At 38.5% G+C, this 25,970-nt stretch overlaps 1 protein-coding gene across 22 annotated transcripts in view; it reads right to left on the reverse strand.

Moving 5' to 3' along the window:
• The window catches only part of DLG2 (discs large MAGUK scaffold protein 2), a 1,005,161-nt gene that overhangs the window by 427,708 nt on the left and 551,483 nt on the right, over positions 1–25,970 (reverse strand). The window contains exon 1 of one of the 22 annotated variants that reach the window (XM_085216442.1): positions 8,134–8,833. The exons of 20 other annotated variants lie outside the window; for them this stretch is intronic. In XM_085216442.1, coding sequence (XP_085072568.1) covers positions 8,134–8,430 — 297 coding nt within the window. In that variant the 5' untranslated portion in view covers positions 8,431–8,833. Of the gene's footprint in view, positions 1–8,133; positions 8,834–25,970 lie in introns of those variants that run through there. One more of the 22 variants, XM_085216448.1, reaches the window with a different exon arrangement.

Consider the following 25,970-nt stretch of genomic DNA (forward strand, 5'->3'; position numbering starts at 1 on the left):
ACAAGAAAAAGTTTATAAGTAAACTGAAATAAAACAGTAGGAATGTTTTTTCTAGAGGTGTGGGACACTGGCCTCTAACCTTCTGCTTGAGCAAGCTAGCGTTGTAGAGAGAGCATTGAGAATGCAGTACTGTGCATGGTTGCATCTGCTCCAGAGAGGAAGTAAGAAGTCAACTGAGATTTTTTTAATATTGCCTTCTTATTGAATAAGTCAATATCAATTTTTGGTACTTTTTTTCCAAAGCGTGGCTTGCCTGTACCTGTGCATCTGCATGATTGCACAGCAAAATTCAACTGACTGGCAGCAAGTGACTTCCATATTTGTGACTGCAAGATGAGTAGATTTTGAGGGAACCCAATTATGTCTTCACAGGGGACAGAATAGAAGTAGGAACAGGTTTCCCCCCAATTTTCCATTTCTTAAGCAAAACATGATTTGTTTGAGTTCCTGGAGATAGCAAAGAGCTCAATACACGTTTCTGCACTTAGCAAAAGGAGTGCTACTGTGTTGTCAAAACCAAAACGCAGATATGAAATCGTACTTTAAGTGCTGCCACTGTTGAAAGCTGCAGCTGTATGCTATCTTTTGGGACAACTTGTCTCCCATCCCTTGTCACATGCTTCTCTCTCAGCCTTGTGCCTGCGCTGACCGCTATGCAAGGAACAACAAGCTGGGCTCTGAAATAGGTCTCTTTGAAAAATGCCTTTTTTTTTTTTTTTTTTTAAGTTCCTGGCATATCAGTTCTCTCATAAAGCTCGCTACGCAATCATAAGAAGCAACACAGCGAAGGAGCAAAATGCAAGGCCAGGACCCCACTCCTCCAGCTGCCATTCCTCAGTGGATCAGCCAAAGGGACCATGAGATCACAGCTGCATTTTCCCTTCACAAAACTGTCAACAAAATTTTTTCTTCTTTTTTTCTTTTCTTTTTTTTCTCCCTCTTCTTTTTCCTTTTTTTTTTTCCCCCTCCCCCCTGCACACAAAATAGGCCCTACAGAACAAATGAAAACTGGACCTAAGACCTTCTTCAAACTTTGATAAATATTTCATGTACTCATCTATCAGATGAGTGCAATATAAAAACTGGGAAAAACTAACACACAAATGTCCAGAGAAGCTGTGGTGTCTCAACCCAGGAGGTACTTAAAGCCAGGTTGGATGGGCCCTGGGCAGCCTGGTCTGGTGGGGGGCAACCAGCCCAGAGCAGGGGCTTGGAACTGGGTGACCTTTAAGGTCTTGTCCAACCCAAGCTATTCTATGATCCTATGAATAACAAAGGCTCTTGTAAGCATGAACAAAACAGTACTAATACAGTATTGAGGAAGTATAGAACTCAAAAGAAAAACAACTGCAAACAAGGAACCTTAGAAGCCTCAATTTAACTTACTGGAAACCTATGGCACTGCTCCATCCTGCTCTCATTTAAATGCGTAATGAAAATAATTTGTCTTATATTCTGTTTGACCAATTATACGAGCAATTTTAGCTGCTGAAGTAACCTGCTTCTCCCTGCAAAAATACTTAATCAGAAAGGTAAAATGTGATATTAAAAGTCCAATATAGCAAAAACCAAACCAGATGTAATTTTGCTAAAATGGATTTTGCACTACATTCAGAACTAGCTCCTGTGACTTAAAAGAAAGCTTATACCAGAAATGGAATTTGCAAAAAAGATTATTATGTTTGTTTTTCTGATGTTCATTTTAGATATTATAAAACATGTATTTTGAATACATAAAATCTTTTTTTTTTTTTTTTTATCCCTGTATTTTTAACTCTCAAAACAATGGAAGGTAATAGCAGAATACGGGCAAAGTGGTTTTAAGTTGAAGGAGGGAAGATTTAGGTTAGATATCAGGGGGAAGTTCTTTACAGAGAGAGTGGTGAGGTGCTGGGACAGCTGCACAGAGAGGCTGTGGATGCCCCATCCCTGGAGGTGTTCAAGGCCAGATTGGATGGAGCCCTGGGCAGCCTGGTCTAGTATTAAATGTGGAGGTTGGTGGCCCTGCATGCGGCAGGGGAGTTGGAGCTTCATGATCCTTGAGGTCCCTTCCATCTCAAGCCGTTCTATGATTCTATGGTTTTAAAATTAGGTGAATATTGAGCTGATTCATCTAAGTGCAATAATTTATTTAAAAAGAAAAAACCAACTATGTATATATACACACACACACATATATATACATATATAAGTGAACTTATATTACCTAATTTATAAACTTTATTGTATCAATCTGTGGCTTCTTTCAAAGCAAACACAGTTCTTAAATGTAAAGTAATTTGAGCCATAATTCTTCTGCTTCCTTTTTTTTCCAATTACATTTTTATTATCTTTTATCCAAAAGACACATAGAGACATCAAGATACTGAGGTAAATTGGCAAACTGTAAATCCCATCATTACTGCAGCCAGGAACACCCTTTAGAGTTTTCTATTTGTTTGTTTGTTCATTTTTAGGGAATTCTGAGATTTTCACAGTTGTTTCAGATACTCCAAAAGAGCCACTTCCAAAAAATGGTTCTTTTCAGTTTGTATCTTTAAGTCCTACCCAAATAGCTGAGGGTAATCTTGATCAATTCCATCTTGATTCTAGGCATTGCTCAGCAAACAGCCATAAAAGGTTGTTCATCATTTTTCACTTATTTTGACTAGGTTATAGACATCTTTTCGAGTTGCTATGAAAGGTTTGCATCTTTGAATATCTAATTGAAATGTAGTGGAAGATTAGACAGAAAGCACATCTAGGGTTATCAATTCTTACTCCTATCATCTTAGGCAAGCTGCAACGCAAATCTTTTATTCCATCATTCAGTCCATCAGGACATGCCACAAAACAGTTAAAGCAACCTATAACCATGAAAGTCATTCACTGGAAGAGACTGGAAGACTGAAATTCACTTCCATGTCATGCACCAATGCAGTGCAGATTAAATATGGAGCTGGGTTATAAGTTCTTTTGGTTGTAAGGAGTTTGTTAGGTGAAAAAGCAAGGATATTCCTAGGAGAGGATCTGGACTGCAAATTTTAGAAAATGTTAAATTGGAAAAAAAAAAAAAAAAAAAAGTTTTGAATCTCTGGCCTCAGCTAGTCTAGTTCTACCAGTCCAATCTTTTGTTCTCAGCCATGGTAGAATACACAAGCCAAGTGGTAGAGAGATTTAGCAACAAGGAGGACTGCCACAGAACTTGTGTAGTTGAGGCCAATTACCAACAACCAACATCAACAAAGAGCCTCTTCATCTCCTCCAAATCCTACAATTCTCCTCCCATGCCCCCTTTCACTTCACTGAGAATCCCAGAAGCAAAATTATATCTAAAGGAGAGAAAAAGTTCTTGGCTTCTTTAGGCATTTAGAAGTTTTAAAGGATGGGATTAATTAAATGCAAATCTAAATATGGTCCCACAAATCATGCAAATCAAGCAATAACATATTTATGGCTGAGCAGTCAGCAGGAGCCAAAATGTGTGTAGATGAATTATAAATCATTACAGTCATTGGTTAATATACTATATAGCATATATCTTCCCACTGCAGTATTTACATGAAACATACAGAACATCTTGTGCACGTATATTTTCATGACCTGTGTAATCATGCTTATTCCTCAGCTGTTATTTTCTGCCTCAAGAAGTTATGTGCCATAAAGAATATTAACACTGATGAAAGACTTGATACATGAATAGGAGACAGAAATTTTACAAGAAAATAAAACTACAACTACTTTCCTTTTAAACTCAAAGACTTTTGCAAAGTAGCACTACATCATTCATCAAGCAGAGGTGGCTGAATGCATTCTGGAGACAGAATGAAAAATCTGGTATGAATGGCACATCTTCAGGTTCCTGACTGGACCAATAATATTCCCTACACTGCAAAGAGGATTGCTAACTTCCGTGCTGGGGACTCAAAAGCCACCACCACTTATCTTTGAACTCCATTTTCTGCCAAACATAATCCAAACGTTATGAATTCAGTATTAACAGCATTTTCCTGTTTTGTTTTTTTTTTTGCTGTTGTTGTTTGATTTTTTTTTTTTTTTTCCCAGAATAAGTAGTTTAAATAAGAATGCAAAGGAATGTTGTTTTCTAATGCAGCTGTCCTGGGAGTGTTGGATGTGACTGTCACCCAGCATGCCATCGCAGAACAGCTAGACTTCTCCATGTCCTCTTTTAGACAATAGGATTGGAAAGGGGAATCGTTATAACTCATATATATACTCATCTTCGAAAAGAACATGCTAATAGTTTCTGTATTCCTGCTTTGAAATACTATTAGCAATCTGTGCAGCTCTTACTTAAAAGATGTACAAATGAATTTACTTTTGGAAATGCAGCACAACAATCTGTCCAAGATGCTGAATTAAGATTCATCTTCGTGAAACTCATGAGCTGTTGCCTAAATACTCTGGTAAGTACCAGACTGAAGATGAGATGTTAACTTCTTTCTGCATCAAAAGTTGCACAGCCACCCTCTGTTTTAACTTTGACAGTGTCAGTGCTAAGTTAAAACTTGTCTTATGACACCTAGCTCTTTCAACAGCCCTGAAGACTGAAACCCCCTCCTCCCAAAACAGCATTATTTGGTTCTCCTTTAATTGCCATTTTACTGACACTCAAATGTACTAGCTGAGATTGAAAAGATCCACTTGAGGCGTCTAAAATAGTTTTCCATACTTTCACAGCCAGGGGTACCTTGATAGAAGAAAAGAGGAGGTGGACTCACTGTAGCTGGAGGCATTCAAAGAAAAGGGTAGAGATGGCTCTAAGGGATATGGCTAGTGGGCTTGGTGGGGTTAGGACTAGACAATCTTAGAGGTCTTTTCCAACCTCAGTGATTCTGATTCTGAAGAATGGAAAATCATATGCAGAAGGTTGGGAACCTGAAAGGAAGAATCTATGCTTTCAGAAAAGCATCCAATGACAAATTATTTCTTTTTCATTTAGCAGAGCCAGTGTCTCTTGGAAAAGACCTTCTGCCTCAAAGCTATCTCTTACCTCCTCATGCAAAGTGTTCTCAAAGGATACACTACAATTTCAGCAACAGTGCCAAAGGCCCTCCACTCTCCGCTCACAGCATAGAATTTGACTGCTTATTGCTTTTTTAAGTCATGACACATCTATGAAGTAGAGTTTAGCTAAAAAGACTCCAGTACTTGTAAGAAAACAGCTCTGTGATGCTACTTCTTTTAAAAGACATTGAGGGAACTGCTGGAAAAAATAGCCAACCGAAGAAGCTGATTCTGACAGCATACTATTTAAAAACTATGTGAAAATTTATGCTTCTGTGAAAGCTTTCAAAATAAAATACGTATATAAACTTTTGCAGATAACAAAACAGTACCTAAGATGAGATGTTTTTCCTTGAAACTGTATTCAAAACAGAAAGGCCAGTCATTTAATAGAAAACAGAGTGAGCTGAATTAAAGTGGAGCTCAATATTATCGTTCGAGCTGGGAAACGGTCAGAGGTGCGAATCCACTTCTTTTCTTCTCCATATCCTTTTAGCAGAATAGTGGTGATTTCTAGGAACCTGGAAGCTTGCAACTACACTCTTATGGCTGAGTTGCTCAGAGGAAACTTCCTTTATTCCAAACCGCTTGGAAGTAAAACTATAAGAGGGGAGATTTAGAGTGAATATAAAGAAGTTTTTTTACAATACAGGTAGTGAGGAACTGGAACAGGGCGCCCAGAGAGGTTGTGGCTGTGATGACCCGTCCCTGGAGACATTCCAGGTCAGGCTGGATGGGATTCTGAGCACCTGATGGAGCTGTAGGTGTCCTTTTTCAGTGCAGGGGAATTGGACCAGATGGCCTTTGCAGGTTCCTTCCAACTCAAACAATTCTATGATTTTATGAAGTAACTCTGGAGTTATTAGGACAAGCACAGCAGCTCAACTTCTGTAATTTTCTCTAAACTCTCCCTCCATGCCTACTTACTCAGCTACTGCACAAGGAAGAACTGCTCTGTGCTCACCATCAGCTGCTGGTGTTACCACATATCCCTAACCTGAGTAATCAGGTATGTGCCAGCAGTCTTGGTGTGTCAGCCAGGAAAGTACATCCAATGGTACTAACAACACCCAGCCTTGGAAAGACTCGTGGAAAACTGCAGCTCACCATCCCTACTCACCTCCTCCTGCAAGAGTCATTCAGATCTCTTACAGGTAATGTAACTCTGGGGCCTCATATACAAAATCATTGAAGAAAATTATCATTCCATCATGCTAACAGCAACAGAGAGACAGTGCACTGCAGAGAGGCAAGAAGTATTTCCAGGCAATGGGATGTAAAAAAGTTGCCTATTAACTTATCTTTGTGTTTTTTGTTTTTTTTTTTTTTTTAAATTTCATTTTTAAAACAGGAAACAGAATTGTAAATGAGTTTGTCAAAAAGGGATTAGAAGTAAGGACCAAATTAGATCTTGAAATCAAATTTCCACTTGAATTTGAATTCAATTCGCTTTCAGAAGTAAGCTTTGCTGTTGTTTGTAATTCAAAATAAATTTCTGTTTGGATATATGGAGAGAAGTAAAGCAGAATCTCTAAGTTAGCTGAAACATTAATAATGTGGGAATGCCATTCGTTGTTCTGACATAGTAAAGAAGGATGAACTGGGAAAGAAAACAGAGACACATTCACAGTGATAACACATTTTCAGGATCAGAATGACAAAGTGTAGGTTAATAAAACTGTGTGATACAAACTGTAGGAATTAAGGACTGAATTTGGTACTGCTAATCAAGAAGCAGATTCTCCAAGGTGCTACATGTCTGCTTTGTGCTTGAGGACAATCACTTTTCCCAATGTTTTCAAGCAGAAGGCAAGTTTGCTTGGAACTTCACAGGAAGAAACCTCTACCTTAGAAGTTGTTACTAGCTTATTTACTATCACAGCTATACATAAGATACAAATTTCAAATAAAAGTTCTTTTTTTTTTTTTTTCCCCAGGTAAGCAAGAATCTCTGTTTCATTATTGCGGCTCCTTTTTGCAAAAACGACAACAGTTCTTCTGATCAACATAGCCCTCAAAAACACATAACTGACTTAAACTTGTATCCCCAAATTAAGGGTCATGATTAAGGTCAGCTCAGAGATGCTTTTTCCCCTCTATTATGTTCTCCTGTATTGCATCTACATATTATTTTGTATTCATTTTCTGTCAACAGAACATCACTTTTTTTAGACCATAAGATAAAACACAGCTATGCTATCTGACAATCCTTTGCCTCGTAGCTTCTCTGTTGAGTGAAAATATATTAAAACCATTTCCATCAAAGAATTGATTTAGTCTGGAGAGAGGGTGTACAGGCTAAAGCTAGTTAAACTCCTGTCTATACTGTTTCAGTAAGTAAGAACATTTTTCAAAAACCTATTTCTATATTAAATTCTGCTTTTCTATTTTAGTGTGAAGCCATGAAAAAGTATTTAACATTGACATAATGTAAACTTTTTGAATTAGGTTATATTTTTGTTACTTTTTAAGTCAGAAATGAAAACATATGCCTCAGTGAAGGAAATATTAATGCCTTTTAATATTAAACATCAAATGAGTGTCACTGTGATTTCAGTTTCACAGTGCTGGGTTGCGTGGAGTGTAATCATCCTCAGCCTAATTGCTTACAGGCACCTGTGTGCATCCTGGTTGCTTTACATTTTAAAACATACTCCCCTGTCATTAAACAACAACAACTACAAAAAACATATATATTTGCAGAGGCTAAAGAACTACTTCAGATATATGAAGGGTTGAAAAAAAAAAAAAAAAGAAAAGAAAAAATAGGTCATGCTTTCTCTTAGTAATAAATCTCCTTGCCAAAGTTCACTGTTAAAGTATCCCTATGTAACTCCACCTAAGACAGAAAACAAGCCGATTGTAGAAGGAGGCAAAACTCATTACGGGGGAGAGGGATCAATATATCGATTCTTCAGAGGATGGAATTCAAAGGCTGCACAACCTGGAGACAGGAACCAAAACATTTTAACAAACTCTTCAAGAGGACCCTGCAATTTCCAAAGACGGCAGAACACCGCGGCGCCAGCCCAAGCACCAAGCCCAGCCCGACACAGAGCAGCCCCCAGACCTCACCCCATCCCCGGAGCAGCCCGGGGCAGCTGGGAGGGCTCAGCACCGGCTCACCTGCAGCGGGGTGGCCCAGCCGCCCTCTGAGCACCACTCCCCCGCGCTGCACCTCTGCTTGCCCGGGGATTTCCGAGGGCTCCTCCGCACGGCGTCCCGCAGAGCGACAAACTTACTCCTGCTCCGGCTCGTAGCCCCGCAGGGATACTCCTGGGGGCTGCCGGAGCGTCCCGGCTGATGCTGACGTTGATGCCAGCCGCAGGCACAGCGAGCATCCCTGCCTGCGGGCTGCCCAACGCTGCCCGGCCCCGCTGCCCCCCTGCCGCCTCCGGGCTGCTCGGGCAGGTGCGCACGCATGGCTCAACTCGCGCTTCCTCCTGCCGCTTTGGGTAGAAAAGCCCCTCCAGCCAAACGCCGGTTCGTCTGCCCGCGCCTTCCCAGCGCCCCGGTAGCGGGACGCGGCGGCGCTGCTCGGAGCGGAGCCGTTGCGTGGCTCCGTGTCAGCGCCGGGCTCCACTCGCGCAGCGCCCTGCCGGCATCCACGCTGCAGGCAGGAGCAGGCAGCGCTGTGCGCGCCTGGGACGCGCCCGCGTCCCTTTCTGGATGACAAGCCACTGCGGGGGAAAAAAAAAAAATCAAAAAAGGAAAAAGAAAAAAAAGAACAAAAGCCAACCAACCAACACAACTAACACCGCTCTCAATTTTCAGATTTGGTCTTTTTCTAGATGACTGTGACCCAACTTGCAGGCATCCTGCTGAAGCAGATGCGTATGTGCAAGCTTTATAAGGCAAAGTGCTTCCTTGTGGAAACAGCATCAAGGCTAAGTACTGGAAAAGATCCCCTTCTTGCCACTGATCAAAACAGACACAGAGAGGGATTTTTTCTGCATGCCTGGAGAGATCTTGTCAACAAAATTGCATCAGAATATGCAAATGACAAGTTCAGGAAGAATGTTATCTGCCCTAAATACTAAACCGTAGCATAAGCTTCATTATGTACTAGTGTACATAGACATAATGAAAACAGAACAAGAAGCTGGGTTTAAAGATAAGATGACTTAGGAAAGATCTATACAACAAATTAAGTAATTTTTAGCAGCTTGTAAATATATAAATGGGAATATATTATTTGTGTCTAAGATCTTCAAAGTTACGATAGTGTTATAAATTTCTCCTTTCCATTCTTCATAAATTTCTCAGTGTTGTCAATTACCTTTACAGAAAACCCCTCATGGGGACACAAGCTAGTTTCCTTAAGTTTTCCTGCAGCCTTTACTTCCCAGTATTTTCATTCTTCTCATAGAGTGACAGCGGTGTAAAATGTATGAAATCTTGGGTTTCTCTTTCAAGTACGTAAAGATATTTGGGGAAATACTTCAGTTTCAAGTGACTCTTCTGCTCCTTAAGACTCAATGTATCTTGGACCCCCAAATTTCTACGCTTTTTGGAAGGTTTCTACTTCTTTCAACCTAGAACCATAGAATCATAGAATCACAAGGTTGAAAAGGACCTACAAGATCATCTAGTCCAACTGTCCTCCCATTACCATTGCTACCACAAGCACTAAACCATATCTCGCAGCTCCTCATCCAGACGCCTCTTGAACACTGCCAGGGACGGCGACTCCACCACCTCCCTGGGCAGCCATTCCATTGCCTGACCACTCTCTGAGAGAAAAAGTTCTTATGTCTAACCTAAACCTCCTCTGGTACAACCTGTGGCCATTTCCTTGGGTCCTGTTTGTTGCTTGGAAGAAGAGACCAAAACCCTCCTCATCCCAACCTCCCTTCAGTTGTAGAGTGCAGTAAGATCTCCCCTGAGCCTCCTCTTCTCCAGACTAAACAATCCCAGCTCCCTCAGCTGCTTCTCATAAGATTTGTGCTCCAGACCTCTCACCAGTTTAATTGCCCTTCTCTGGATATGCTCCAGGGCCTCAATGTCTTTCTTGCAGTGAGGGGCCCAAAACTGAACACAGTACACAAGGTGAGGCCTCACCAGTGCTGAATACAGGGGGATGATCACCTCCCTGCTCCTGCTGGCCTCACTATTTCTAATGCAGGCCAGGATGCCGTTGGCCCTCTTGGCCACCTGAGCACACTGTTGTCTCATGTTCAGCCAAGCATCAACCAACACCCCCAGGTCCCTTTCCTCTTCACAGTCATGCAGCCACTCGTCCCCAGGCCTATAGCGCTGCATGGGGTTGCTGTGGCCAAAAAAAAGTTACAGCCTTTGGGTAACCTAAGCCTGTGCCAGGTATGTCTAAGCACAGAGGATAACAATTGTGTGTTTTAAACGGATATAGCCCTGTGCCACAGAATCTTTTTATTTCTATGGGTGTCCATCTGGGATTTAAGTACAGAAAAATTGCACAATTTGTAAGTGAAATGTTTCAACATTCCAAACAATAGAAAATTATGTTTAAAGATTTAAAAGACAAAGATATAACTATAGCTATGTGCAAATCTACTTTCAAATAAAATAAATTATTCTGTACAAATACCTTTAAGCAATAATACTTGATTATTTTAATTCTCCTGAACTATTAACCTAAAATGCCTCAAAGCTCAGCCCTTCCCAAAATAGATAATGATACAACCTGGTAGTAATCCTTAATGACAAATTGCAGCAATGCTCAAGTAGTGGACAAAATATTTTGACAACACTGCAATTGTTGTCACATATGAAACTAAGGTTAATTTTAAGTGTATTTTCATTCCAGATGCTGGTCCTACAATCATGTCATAATGCAAATTTTGTTAGGAACTTTGCTGAAAAGGCAAAAGCATGCATATAACTCTCACATAACTAGAGCACAACTGCAAGCACTCTCAGAGCTCTGCATAAATTAAGGTCATTTCATGTTTGAAAAATAAATGTTAATGCACTTCTGAACTGCAGGTGTAGATACGGAAGCCAGCACTCAAACATCTGAGCTAAGTGAGTCTATGGGGTAATCATTGCTACATCTAAGGTAAATATAAAGGTAAGCGAGACTGAATCATGCAAACTCTCTCTCTGTATTTAAAGACTAAACACTAACAAGGCCGGGTTCAGATTTCATTTTGATCATCGTAGACCTCTATGGAGCTATGAACATCAGTTTAAGAGAAAAAAACAGCAGTTTCCATATTCTTTGGGCCTTTCTTTTTGGACACACAGCACTCTGGTCTGTCCACTCCAGGACATTCTGTTGCTATTGAAGCTTTCTCAGACACCATTTCTGAGTAGTCAGAATATAGAAACCAGTTTAAACATTGCTTTTAAAGTTATTTGGAGAAATCTAGCTGATTTCAGAAGCCAAAAACTGTTCACATATACATGTTTTTTAAAAGACCACTCAAAAAAGAAAATGTAGTCATACACTGTGGGACTAAAGACACTCCTCTCAGTCCTACCCCATTTTTTAAAAGAGAAGATGACCCTTAGGTGACCTTCCTACACCCCAACCTGAACAATGCAGAACTGCAAAGGCACCCTCTTGATGGTAATGTTTATTCATATACTGCTTCTACACTGTATTTGAAATGGGCTCTTATCAGAATTTGAGAAAGTTGTTTTTTTTTTCCAAAAGAATTTAACACTGCTGAACTCGTCCTGAACCCAGCCTGCACATCTAAGCTATTTTACAGTTAGAAAATACCTTAATGATAATTGGGAAAAAAAAACAAAAAAACAACAACCTATTAATAAAAGACTTATCTATCCCAAAGAAGTCTGCTTTTTTTCCTATTATGTTTTTAATACACTTGTCATTGTCTGTGGGAGAAAAAAACCACTCAAATATGGTAAGAGGGATTAAAAAGAGAATGCAATTTCATCCACTGTAACGGAACCACTGTATTGTCTGTAGGACAGAACACACTACTGGCTCAACTGGGATTAACACATGGCTAAAATACACATGCTCAGCTATCACCCTAATTGGATAATAACCAGTGCACAAAGCAAAACTGAATATTGTGCAGTACACTGTGTGAACTGTGTTTGACCCAGTATTGTTATGGAAAAATCTCACTAATTTTCTTTTTAAAATATTAACTAGGCATGACAAAATGGAGCAAGTAGATTTAGCTGATATTCTACCAGCACAAATAACTGTAACTGGATTACACTAGTGCTGGACACACACCAAAAATAAACACCGAGAAGAGTTTGCTTCAGGCAAAAATGTGCATATGGGAAACAAAAAGTGCATATGGGAGAGAAAAATTATTAATAGAGTTCTGAAAGGGAAGCTAGGAGTATGGGAGAAGATCAGTTAGATGTAGTAACAGATTTTTCCTTCTGAACAAGAAAGCAGTGCTATGCAACCATAAAAAATGCAGAATGAAGGATGAGTAATAAACACGAAGTAGACCATATCTTATTTAGTGGTCTTAAAATTTCCACAAATATTTTGTTAGAAAGAAAAATACCAAGGAGAACGATTATTAATATGATAGCAAAGCTGTCAAATGCAATTTCTGTGCAAATACATTTTTTTTTTTCTTTTGAAAAGCAGTAATACTTGCATAAAAATAACCATCCAGTGCTGATACGGGATGGTTGTGATTAGTCCAGGAGTTATGTGATATGGCACACTCATTGCTGTCATAGAATCACAGAATTTATCAGGTGGGAAAAGACCTTAAAGATCACCAAGTCCTACTGCAACCTAACCACACTATCCTAACTCTAACAACCCTCCACTAAATCAGAGAATGCCTTAGGAATCTTGGGCAAATCTCTTAATTTCAGGGAATATCCCATATGTAACATGAAAAAAAAAAAAACAACACACTTCATGCAATGAAGGGAGAACACAGGGATTGGGGAAGGTGGAAGGACATGTCTGAAACCAACTTCTGTTTCAGGCCTGCCTCCCCTCTTCCCTTCTCCGTGTGTGCAACATGAGAGAAGCACACAGAAGTGTGACACCTTCAATATAGCAGCGAAAAAGGAAAAATATAGATGGTGGCTATTTAAAAATTTAACTTTCATGGACATGTCATTGGAAATCTGCCAACAGTTTCTAAGAGTAATATTTCATTTACTAAAAAAAACAGTAGGATCCCCATATCCTTTAAATTAAAAGATGAATCTCAAACTTTGCTGATCTAGCTGTGGGTGTCCCTTTTCATTGCAGGGAAGGTGGATGAGATGACCTTTAAGGTCCCTTCCACTTCAAATGATTATGTGATTCTATTATTCTACATGGCTCCCTGCACAACATCTCTACCTTTGTTATCAAAGGCACATTCTTTTCATTTTTACGAGAGGGCAGAAAAGCTTAAAGAGTTACAAACACAAACATATCCATTCTCACTGTTAGCTGCATGTCCTAAGGTTAACATGAGGACAACAATTTAGGAATCAAGATACAAAGAAGAAGAAAAATGACAAGGGTTTGGAAGGGAACTATATCAACAGAAAAAACAACCCTCAGCAGGGAATATTAAGTCAAAATCAATCATATCAAAGCTAGTGGAGAACAGAGCAGTAAGTTTACCAATTTCACATACAAGTGAATCAAAGAATCATGAAATTGCAGTGGAAGGACTGAAATACAAGCACATTTCCATGTCAGTAGGTAAATATCCCTTACAGGACCTGCCATTTTCAGGTAGAGATGTATAATAGATTGTGAAGTTCCCTCTGAAGAAATCATTATTTTTGTACTTTAGTTCACTATAAACTAGATTCATATAAAGTCATTAGGTAAAGTAATTTAGATGGAAATAGAAAAAGATCTGTTTTGAAAAGACAGATGAAATGCAGAGGGCAGAAAGAACAGCAAGGGCTGTAGCAAAAGCCATTTTTACTATGTAGGAAATAACTGTTGACACCTCTTTTTCATGTGCTCTTTAGGACAAAGAGGGCTAGGTTTGAGACTTTCCCAAGATACTTAAAAATAATTTTGAACCACCATCCACTGTCATGAAAAACAAAATGGCTTTGCTTGAATACCTTTTGTGAGTAGTAGTTTTGCAATGTGTGCTGATCTGTTCAGGAACTTTAACCTCTTTAACAACCGTTCGGTTTACAGTTTATTACAAGCACTTTGGTAGTTTCTGTTAAGACTTGAAGCTATATTCCCAATTTTAGGCATTGCACTTCAGAACTAAAGGATCAGTGTGATACTCCAACACAGTTTTATATAAAATAAAAAAAAGGACGTAATGAAAATGCCCGTGGACAATATTACTAAAGATTCATATTCCCAAGTTTTGTTACATGAAGAAATTCAGTACATTCATTCTTGTTTCTGTTAACTTATGAACAAAATTGCATGTTATTTACCATGAGAGATTTTTGGTTTTGAAAGAGAAATCCAACAAAGATGGATCTCTGAGCAGATAGAGACCTAAGAAGTAAATGTATACCATGAATACCATGAGATATTCAAAGAATAAATTAATAAGGTGTTTTATCACTGAGTCACATTGCATTAAGATACATATTTGCATTCTGTACATTGCATAAAGAAAGAGGACAATATAACCAAGTTGGGCTCAGCAAGGTAATATTCAAAGTCTGACAATTCAGTCAGGAAATAAAGAATGAAAATTAGCCAACTTAAGCAATCATTCTCTAGGTGTAATGCCTATTACAGCATCCTATTTCTAAGAAACTGCTTAACATTAAAAAATTATTTTGAAAGGACTGGGCTCAAATTCATTTGCAGAGAGTTAGATGCTGTTTCTTTTCTATGAAGCTATTTTAAGTTACCATAGAGTAATAGAAATTCCTGAGTTGGAAGGGACCCACAAGGATCATCAAATCCAACCCCAGGCTCCATACAGGACCATCCAAAATCCAAACACTGGGACCACCACAGTGGTGTCCCAATGCTCCTTGAACTCTGTTAGCTCTGGGCCATGCCCATTGCCCTGAGCAGTCTGTTCCATGCCCACCATCCTTTTGTGAAGAACCTTTTTCTAACACTCAGCCTGGCCCTCCCCTGATGCAGCTTGATTCTGGCTTCCCTTGGGTGTTAAGTATGCATTATGAACCATAATATATAACATTTTTAAATAATTTGGAAGAGTTTTGGCACTAACATCTTGTGGGCCAGTATTAACTTTTCACAGTAGATGAATGGAAAGTATAGGGATGTAATCACACAGTAAAACCAAAAAGAACAGTTTATAGCATATAATAATAAGGATTCAAGTAACTAAGCAAATTCTTCAGCCTCAGGAAAGAAAAGACAAAACAACTTGTTTTAATTATCTAACAACAACAACAAAAAAATGCTAACACATTTGTCTGTAACACAATTGATTCATTATTGTAAAAGTAATGAAAATCTGTCTTGTTTCGTTGTTATGAACCAATCAGTACCTGGCCAAGCCTGAGATTTCATTTCAGTTGCAAACAATGTCTCAAAAGATTTACCAAGACAGAATATCCTAGCATATTTTTGTAATGGAATTGCATAAAGGTCCATGTGCTGAATTTTCATATGACAAGAAATGAATATGAATCAAGAGAAACAGAGAAGCAAGATGAACCTTTCACAGAATGGCTGAAGCTGGAAGGGACTTCTGGAATATGACCCCTGCTCCAGCAGGAACGCCCAGATCAGGATGGACATCCAGGCAGCTTTTGGAGATCTCCAAGGAGACTCCACAGATTCTCAGGCAACCTGTCTCAGTGTTTTGTCACCTGAAGAGTAAAAAAGTGCTTCTTGGTGTATAGAACCTCCTGTGTTCCACTTTGTGCCCATTGGCACTAGGCTCCACTGAAAACAGCTGGTTTTGTCCTATTCACTCTCTCCTTTCAGGTACTTATGGACATTGATGAGATTCCAATGAGCCTACTCTTCTGCAAGCTGAACAGTCCTAGAAACAGTCCTTAATATCAGGCTTCATATTTAAAAGAGCTTCACACATAAACACAGTCCTTCTGGACACTGAAGGTATATACACATATATATAAAAATATATATATATGTATATATATTGAAGGTTGTGGATGCCCCATCCGTGAAGGCATTCAAGGCCAGGCTGGATGTGGCTCTGGGCAGCCTGGTCTGATGGTTGGCCACTGTAAGAGATTTCTCTTTTATGCCTTTGCCTCAAAGTTTGCTGGGGATACAGGTGAACAAGTCCAAGCAAGTCCCGATCAAAGGCTGAGAAAGCCTTTGTCTGAGGGACACAGATGGACAAGGCCAAGGGCAATGAGAGAGCGATAAGCCACAGATTAATGGCCAGGAAGCAGTCTTTTGTGTGGGCTTATCTCGAGGAAGATGGCTATCTCAAGGTGCTGCACATGACTCTTACCTAAGCACCCAGGAATGCCACGCTGGTAGAAGAAGGATAAAAAGGGGACTTACAACCATGAGGTGAGGTTTCTGGCAACAGATTTCTCATGAAGAAGGGGTTTTCCAGACATGAGAAGCCTCACGTCCTGCCCCTCTCACTGATCATTATGGCCCTTTTCAACCCGGGCCATTCTATAATTTTACGATTCTATGAAATATATAGCATATATTTTTCTTCTCAATATCTGTCTTTATTACTTTGAAGAGCAGAACCAACCTATTGACGCTACTTGCACATCCATTCTGTTACATCCTGTCTACACCAAGTGACTTCCAAGGCATGGACCAATTGCTCTTTGCTTTGATGCAGCTAGAAGCCACTGAACACAATGAAGGACTGACGGGGTAGAATTCCAGGGCCAGTGTTTTAATGGTCAAACCACATCATCCCATTAGTCTTGTTAGCACTGTACAAATGACAGGAAGTAGTTTCTCTGTATATTAGTGGATGTAGAGGCAGCCTGCTCTTCATCACTGCTTTAGAGCTCCATTCAGTTTTAAGGAGAGCAGACAAAATTAAAAGTGTCACTTGAGAGAATGATCCCCAGAATGCAACTTGTGAGGCACTGACTATTTTTCCGAGCAATCTGTAGCTGTGTTGGTCACAGCAAGAGGAAACATGGTGAAACATGGTGTCCTTTAAATTGTGAAGATGATTTTTATTATAAAAGCATCCAGGAAAGTAAACGCACTAACAAAACACAGGACTTCACTTGGAACCACTTGCTAAGTTAGAAAAACAGTCTGGTCTCTGTAACAAGATCACACAGAAAGCAAATTAGCTCATGAAGGAAATAGAGATATATTGTATATTATGGGTATATTGTATATTGTCAAGTAGCAAATTACATTTAGATAATTAAAACTAGTCTGGTCTGTTTCTCCTCTTGTTAGAAATCACTGACATTTTGCTTTTCTACTCTGTGATGGTAAACAGGATCGGAAGGATCACAGCCAAAAGGAACATGCAGCCAGAAACTGAAGCCGCAACAACCTTTTGACTTCATAGAACTGCAGTCTACACTCTTAATGGAGATGTCAGAACAAATTAAAGAACAGTTCAGGAGTCATCTATTGAAAGGTAGGTAATGATATATATTGCAAGATTTTTGGGTTGTTTTGCATCATTTATTGAAACCAATTCCAACATTTATCCAGCAAATTTGCTCCTAAGTCAAATATCTCACTCTGAGAAACAGTTGCTTGAATTAGTTTTAACTTCCATCTCATCATTATTTCTGTTCTCTAATTTTACTCTAAACCATTATTTATTCCCCTTAGTAATTATAATTTCAAACAAAACGTTTATCATAGTTCCCATGGTGTGCTATTTTTCCAGGTTTTTATCTAGTTTTTCCTAAGTCAGCTCTTCCATTCCTTTAAGCATAGGAGCAACTTCATCCAGCATATGCAGGATTACACCTCTGCAGCTTTATGTGAGGCGAGATCTTAAGTTACAGATTGCTGACCAGAGTCACCAATTAAACAAACCCAAACCACCATAGGAACAAAGGAATCGGCAAAGAACTACACACCCAAGAAACTGAATGGCCCCTGAAAAACTGACAGAACAAGTTTATAAGACCAATTCATATACTTGGGGTGTTCTGCAAAACTGTTCTTGGTAAACTGTATTCATTACCTTAATATGCTGGGCCACGTGCATAACATCTAAATACTGAAAAAAAACTATGCATAGAAAAAAAGTTTCAACAAATACATGCAATATTATAAGGTGCGTTATTTCATAACAGAGTTGATTTGTTAAGCCAAAATCTAGACCAAGATTTCTGCTCTCTAAAAACACAATTCTATTCCAAAGGATCTCACATAAAAATACACACAGAAAAAAAACCTAACAACTTGCTGAACAATTTTTCTTTACTTCAGAAACATGATCAATGTTTCAAAATTAAATACGTGTTTTTTGAAGAGTCCAGAAAGCTTTCTGTTATTAACTGCCATTTATTAAATTAAATGGTAGTTATTTTTTGAACAAACTTTGAGGTGATGAAGACCTCAAGGTGTTGCTAATCTGTACAGAGCATGGGTCAGATAAGACACTTTCTGATGCAGATTCTTAATTCATGTTTGTACAGTAAATTAGGAATCATTTTATATATTCCATTTGCCTCACCAAGCATGTTTAAATGACAAATTTACAGGATGGTGTTAACCACAGAATCGCAGGGGTTGGAAGGGACCTCAAGTGATCACCGAATCCAACCCCTCCTCCCAAAGCAGTTCCCTATAATAGGTCATATAGATAGGTGTCCAGATGGGTCTTGAATATCTCCATAGAAGGAGACTCCACCACCTCTCTGGGCAACCTGCTCTGGTGTTCCATCACCCTTACTGTGAGAAGAAGTTCTTTTGCATGTTTCCATGGAACTTATGTTCAAGTTTTAGGCCGTTACTTCAATCAGTGTACTACCAATCTCAATACATGCAAATATTTAAAATTAATTATATTTTTAATTTACATATTTGACTATGGAAGATGTTTCACTGCACGCCTATTGGCTAGCCGGCTGAGTCAGTCGATTATTCTGCAAGCTCACAGTCAGGTTGTTTCATCTAATGCTGCATTCACATCCAGTTCTGCTACCTTACCAAACTTCTTACACATTAAGCAATCAGAAATCTGGAATAGATCCTCTGTTTGTCTCCTACTGCTTATTGTAATTTTGCCAGACACATTTCTCTGAACTTTGAAAAAAGTTCTTGAAAATACAATTGCATTATATGGATATATTTTCCTTCTGCACACACAGTTATTCCTCCAAGGAATTCACACAGACTTTGGATGAAATATTCTCACTCCAATAACTTTGTTGAGTCTTACTTTGTGAGAATGCTTCATATATCTCCAGCCATTTGGGACAATGTAAAGGCAGGCTTCCTGGTCTAGAATCCTCTGAACACTTTTAAAATCTATTTTAAGAAACTTGCATTTTTCAACTTCCATTCCTATACTTCCAGAAGCATCTTATGTGTTAAGGAACTCATTGTTTCAGTGTTTTTCTAATTTTAATTTTCAGTTCATGCCTGGACTGAAGCCACATAATCCCAACAGTATGCAACTATTACAGTAATTAAATTCCTCCTTACTGATACTTATTTCCCTGATTTCTCATCTTTAATGAATTAAAAAACAAACCTTTTTGACATTTTTGTAGAGTGAACAGGAATGCAAACTACTAATTAGATGTTTAAAATTAATTTTTATCTTTTTCAGTGACCTTTTTTTTAAGTTTTTTCACCTATTCCCCCTTCCAATTTTTTTTTTTTTGTGAAATTACTTACTTCTGACATGCATAAAAGGGAAATACCTTTTATCCATTCAGAGTTTTAGAAGGCATTATGATAACCTATTTAAATTCTGTTTCTGTACTACACATTTCTTGCTTAGATACAAAATTAATTTATTGAAATAAAATTATTGCTCTTTAAAAAAAATATGCTAAATTGGCTTCTTGATTTGAATGAGTTTCATTTTTTGAACTTTAAAATTTCTGTTATTGTTGTCTCCGACTGTGACAAGGATGTGAAATTTAACACAAAATCTCAATTAACACATTATAACTTCTACATCATACCTATGTATGTTCTATGTATTGGTCAGAACTATATAAAGAGAAATGTTATGCAATTTTTTGATTATTGAATGGCATATATTGAACCTGCAGCCAAAATCTCATGATTATTCAGTTAAAAAATAGTTTGAATACCACACAATGCTATGGAAAATGTTGTCCCATTTTGATACAGCAAAACTACCTGTCTTCAGTTCTCTTTTATTAAGATGATAATCTTAGAAGTCTGATTCAGTAACATCTTCATTTATACTAAGGATTGCCGTTGATCTATTTAAATAATTTATATGTTAATTTTACTTGAATTTCATAAACAGAATAAAAACAAAACAAAAAGCAACAAGAATACAGCAATTACATATAGCAACAGCAATTACATATAGCTGAAAATAAATATTCCTTTAAAATTATGTTGAGTTAAGGAACTGACAGTCATTAGATAAATCAAAAACCAAATTTGCAGTCTTGGCAAAAGCCAGGGTTATAGTTTATTCATAATTTATTTGAAATTACTATTCAGGACATGAATATAAATCAATAAATATTGACTGGAGTCCCAGGGAAAGTGAACAGTGCTTTTGACAGATAACTCTGGAAGAGTGGACTACAGTTCTGAATTTCTGCTTTCCTATCGCCAAGCACTGAGCATTAGCCATTATTAAAAGCAAATCTGAAACAAAGATGTACAGTGAAAACTTCACACAAACGTGAGAGTTCAGAAGTATATTTTTAACTACTTCACAGCAAAACATGATGATACTTTCATCTACCATTTCAATCAAACATAATTTTGTTCTCTTATGACTAATGACTGATTAGTGATCTGCTTTTATGCCAAAATAACTGTTTCTAAATATGTTCTTAAATAGATATAATGACTGGAAAAAATTACAACAGGAAAAAGGGAGCATACAGCAATAACAGTTCCAGATTTGTTTCAGCTCATGTGTCTAGTGGTTTGTTAAGGCAAAACAAAGTTTAAGAAGAGTTCAATTAAAAAAAAAAAAATCTTTGTGAAGAAAAAGAAAATAATTACTTGAAATCCCTAATATTTAGTGCTTATCAAAAATATTTTGGAATCTCAGTAAATCTCAGCAGATAGAATTACTTGCAAAGATATATCACTAGCTCTGATTGGTTATAATCCTCTCTAGAGATAGAGCTACTGGAGTGCAGCAGAAGCTAAAATCATCGATGAATGTGAAAGGTAATAAGATAAGAAGATAAGAAGGTAATAAGAAAGGTAATGTGAAAGGTAATAAGAACAGCTTCCACAGGCACACCAGCAACTGGATCACTGGATCACTGGATCACTGGATCACTGGAAGATGAAGGAAGACATGGGGATTTTGTGACAAAGATATGGCTGAGACAATCAATGATTATTTTTGCCTCTTCACTTATGGGCAAGGTCTGCTCTCAGGTTTCCCAAGTCCCTCCAAGGGGAAGTAGAGTCTGGGGGTGACAGTGATCCAATTCAGGAATATGGAACTAGACACCACTTAAGAGAACTGGATGGACACGGCTCCAGGGAATGAGAATGGATGCATCCAAATGTCCTTAGGAAGCTTGCCAACATTGCAAGACCTTTCTCATCCTTGAAAGGCTATGGTACCTGGAGAAGTCTTGCAGCAAGCCCAGATTGCCAAAGTCGTCACCCCACTGTGGAAGATGTGGTAGCAGGGGCAGGGTGCAGGATGAAGAGTGCGGGCAAAAAAAAAAAGGGAAGGATTTGGGGTGGTCCTATGTGGAGCCAGGAGCTGGACTTGATGATCCTTGTGAGTCCCTTCCAACTCAGGATATTCTGTGATTCTGTGACTGAAAAAGGCAAACATCAAACATCAAGGCAAACATCATGAAGGGCTGCAGAAAGATTTAGTTATCTGCAGGCCAGTCAGCCCATGGTGGTTACAGAACAAATTTTCAAAGATCACAGATGACACAAAACTGGGGGGAGCAGCTGGTCCAGCGATAGGCATGGCTGCCATTCATAAGCATCTTGACAGAATGGAAAAACACACTGACAGAAACTTCATGAAGTTTGACAAAGGCAGTGTGACCTCTGTCACCCTGGGAGGAATAGCCAGCACCACAGAATGGGTTGGGGATTGACTGACTGAAAGCAGCTCTGCAGAGAAAAAATGGGGTCCTGGTGGTGAGCTGAACAGGAGTCAGCAGCATGCCCTTACAGCAATAAAGGCAGACCGCAGTGACTGATATTAGTAGGAGTGTGTATAAGGAAGTCAAGGAAAGCAATTCTTTGCTTCCACTGAGTATTATGAAAGCACATCTGAAGTACTGTGTCTGTTTTGGGCTAAGCACTAAAAGAGAGATGAACAAACTGAAGTGAGTTCAGCACAAAGTCAACAAGGTGGTCAGGCAGCTGGAGTGCATGATGTACATGCACAAGATAAGAAAGACTCTGTCCAGCTAAGGAAACTGGCTAAGGGGAAAATCTAACTGACCCCCTTAAATGGTGGCTGCAGAGAAGCCGCGGCCAGACTACCTGCAGAGCTGCACAGCAAAAGGAAAGGACCAATGAGCACAAACTGCAGCAAAGGAAATGTGATTAGATGTCAGGGAAAAAATTGCCACGCATATAATTAAGCACAGAAATCCAGGTTGCCCAATGTACAAAAAACTTCTCATTCTTATATAAGTGTTGCAAGTGCTTCCTTTACTCAACAAATGTCCCATACTGTAGAGCACATCTTTCAATGCTTTCCTGGTCAGTCTTTGGTGCCTCTGCTTGAGATTCCCAGCTAGCAGGAAACACATTAGAATGTTACATTAATTTAAATTTAAGCCAATTATATTATAGAAGTGACACCATTTCATATTTCCAAAGTCAACTAGATGGCAAAACTTACAGGTCAGCCTCATTACTACCCCATTTTTACCTAAAAACTATTTTTTTTTTAAATACTGATTATAGATCGTGGCCAGTAAAGACAAACTGTTTCTGGAAAAATGAATACTGCAGAACTGCCAGTAAGCTGGGAGAATATGAGAAAAACGAAGAAACAGCAAATTCTGAACTATAACAGCATTCTATTTATTTTCTAGTGGAATTCAGCATGGCAAATTAGGACACTATTTTGTTTTAAATGCCAATAACATTTTCTGTTAGAAGAGAAATAATATTTTATTTCTCCATCATCTTTTGACAGTTGTTAGTAAATCATCAACAGATTAGACTTTCAAAGCTTGTTAAAAACATATGCTAAACAGAGTGAAAGGTGTCTGATGGTTTAATTGCATATCTTTTGTCTTATACGTGTAAATTGCAGTGGTTTTCAAGACAAGTGTGAAAACTTATACCCACAAACAGGAATCTGGTGACAGTAGCTGTCAAGGCCCTGAAGGCACTACCTGGGGCACTTGTGCCACATCTTCCTACATTGCCCATAACAAATGCAGCCCAGCATAATGCTCTATCCCTCCCCCAACAAGGCCATGGGACAGGAATCCCAGCTCCATCACAGCTCTGACCTGCCCAGCAGCTGCAGGCTGATGTCCCAAACTCAGCCCAGCCCTGGCCCCAATTTTGGCAGCGAAATTCAAGAAAAACCTACATAAAGCCAAGCAAATAATTCTATTGAATATTTTCTGTCCTTCACTCATCTTCTTTTTTTTGTTCTTCTAAAGCATTTGAGATTTACTTTTCTCTGGACAGAAGGCTTTTGTAAAAATCTGTAAGAAGTGTTTTGCCAATATATCTGTATTTGCCATCCAAAAACAAATCTATCTGCCCAATTAAAATGGAGGTTCATATTAAATCAATACTAGAATTTAGCAATTTGTTCTTACTGAATTGAGCAATCTTCTGCTACTTATTCAAAAAATCAAAGCAAAAGAAAAGCCATAAATTAAACTACTGGATATATGACCTCATTTTCCACAATAGCTTTTGAGACACTCCCTCTAGACAATATTGCCATGGAATATAAGAGAGTCTTGAACTTACACTAGACCTGATTCATCAGATTTATTTAGACCTAAAATGAAGTCCTTGCACTCTTCAGAGTATCCCATCTCTAGATCCTACTTAATTTGTTGGGCAGAACTAGATAATCCTAGCCATCAGCAATGAGATTCAGTAGGGATTGAATTGTCTATGACTTTAAAATAAAATGTGGCATGGAAGAGAGCAGATATAGGGTACGACTATAAATAAATGCAAATCCTCAAAAAACTGTATCCACAAATTGAAATTGAATGATCCTGGTCGCTTCTAAAGTGAATCTGAACACACCGTGTATTTATCATCCTCTTTCCCATACACATAGACTCAAGATTCTAACTGTTATCCTAATTACATGGCTGCAGGACCGAAACTTGTCATTTCATACTCAGGCTTTCTTTAAGCAACAAAACACAGATAAATAAACACTGCAGTATACATTTCAGTTTTGACAGAAATAAGGAAACAAAACAAAATCCCACTGATTACTATGTTGGTTCACCATCAGTAAATAATTCAAAGACAGTTAAAGATACATTTTTTGGAAATATCATTAACTAAGAATTAATCTTCTGCAGTTGATCTATATTTTCTATATTTTACTTATGTCAGCAACACAAGGCAATGCATGTAGATGCAGTTCAGAGAACTACTAAATAGGTGGGTAGAAAGCAGTGCTGAGAAGGGAAAGATCACTTCCCTCCACCTGCTGGCAATGTTCTGTATCCTGCAGCCCAGCAGTCTGCTGGCCTTCAGACATGGATTGACTCCTGCGCAGTTTACTTGGTCTTCCCTATGACCAGGTCCTTCTTTACGAAGCTGCTATCCAGCCTTTTCTCTGGTAAGAGTATTCAGTTCCTAAGGGCAGTATCTGTGTACCAGCATAGCTTAAAACAATTTTATAAATATCACTTGTAATACTTCACTCCTTTTGCTTTGACTGTCGTAGATCTGGAAGACATTGAAACAATGAATGCAGAAATGTGAAACACTGGGGAATAACATATATGAGAGAATTTTGATAGTAAACCTTAATATCAGGTTTCAATCATCAAATACAGAGGTGAGAAAGAGAACTTTAAATTAGAAGTGGCCTAGAGGACTCATCATAAAACAACTGGCAATCAGGTGAGTGAATAGCACAGTTTCTCTGGGACTGTGACACTTTCAGGGAACTGCCTTGTAAGAAAAGTGTTTCTCATGTCAGTGCAGCCAACACTGGCAATGTGGCAATAATATTCAATTACATTTATTCTCATAAAAGTTGACAGTTTACCTGTTAGATGTAAACAGCATTCTTAAGGCAATATTTCATATCTGGTTGAGTCTTAATCCTGAAAAATAATTAACTTGATCTCATTTTTAAGTCTCCATGCTTGGTAGGACATAAAAGCCCATGTAGCCAATTTAAAATAAACAACACTCCTTCAATGAGGAAAGCTCCAATTTGCTCAGATTTTAACTGTAACCCTACCTCAAAACAGCTGGACGATGGTGTAACCGGAACAAAGCTGAGCACTGAAGTGCACCTCAGCATATATGCAATGCACTACGTGCAACTAGTTGAGATGATGTAGGCAAATTAGAGGTCTGTCTCTCTCCCCATGCACAAATAAATAGCATATTTAAACAGCTACAAGCTGCAGAGAATCTAGCCATAGTATTTCCATCTTCATTAGAGTCACATTTCTGCTTCTAGAGCCAGATAGCATCACATTCTAAATCATTCTGATTGTCGTAATTTCCACATTTTACAAGACCTCTTGCCATTCTGTAGTTATTGATGTTAACTGGAAAAGGAATAACCCTCAGTTTTTTCCAGTAATGATCCAGTGAGTTATCCCAGTATTATATCCCCAGACCCTGAGGGTGACTTTCAAAATAATGTTAGTTATCTCTAATGGAGATATGTAAACAGATGTTGTATTTGCCATCTGATTAAGCTTTTTAGAATGATCATTAAAGTCACTTATCCATATGGAACATCATATGTACCTACTGTTTAACTGGGCGAAGCATATTCATTGGTCTG

The sequence above is a fragment of the Meleagris gallopavo genome, chromosome 1 (assembly GCF_905368555.1).
Source record: "Meleagris gallopavo chromosome 1, MGAL_WU_HG_1.1, whole genome shotgun sequence".
NCBI classification, from domain to species: Eukaryota; Metazoa; Chordata; class Aves; order Galliformes; family Phasianidae; genus Meleagris; species Meleagris gallopavo.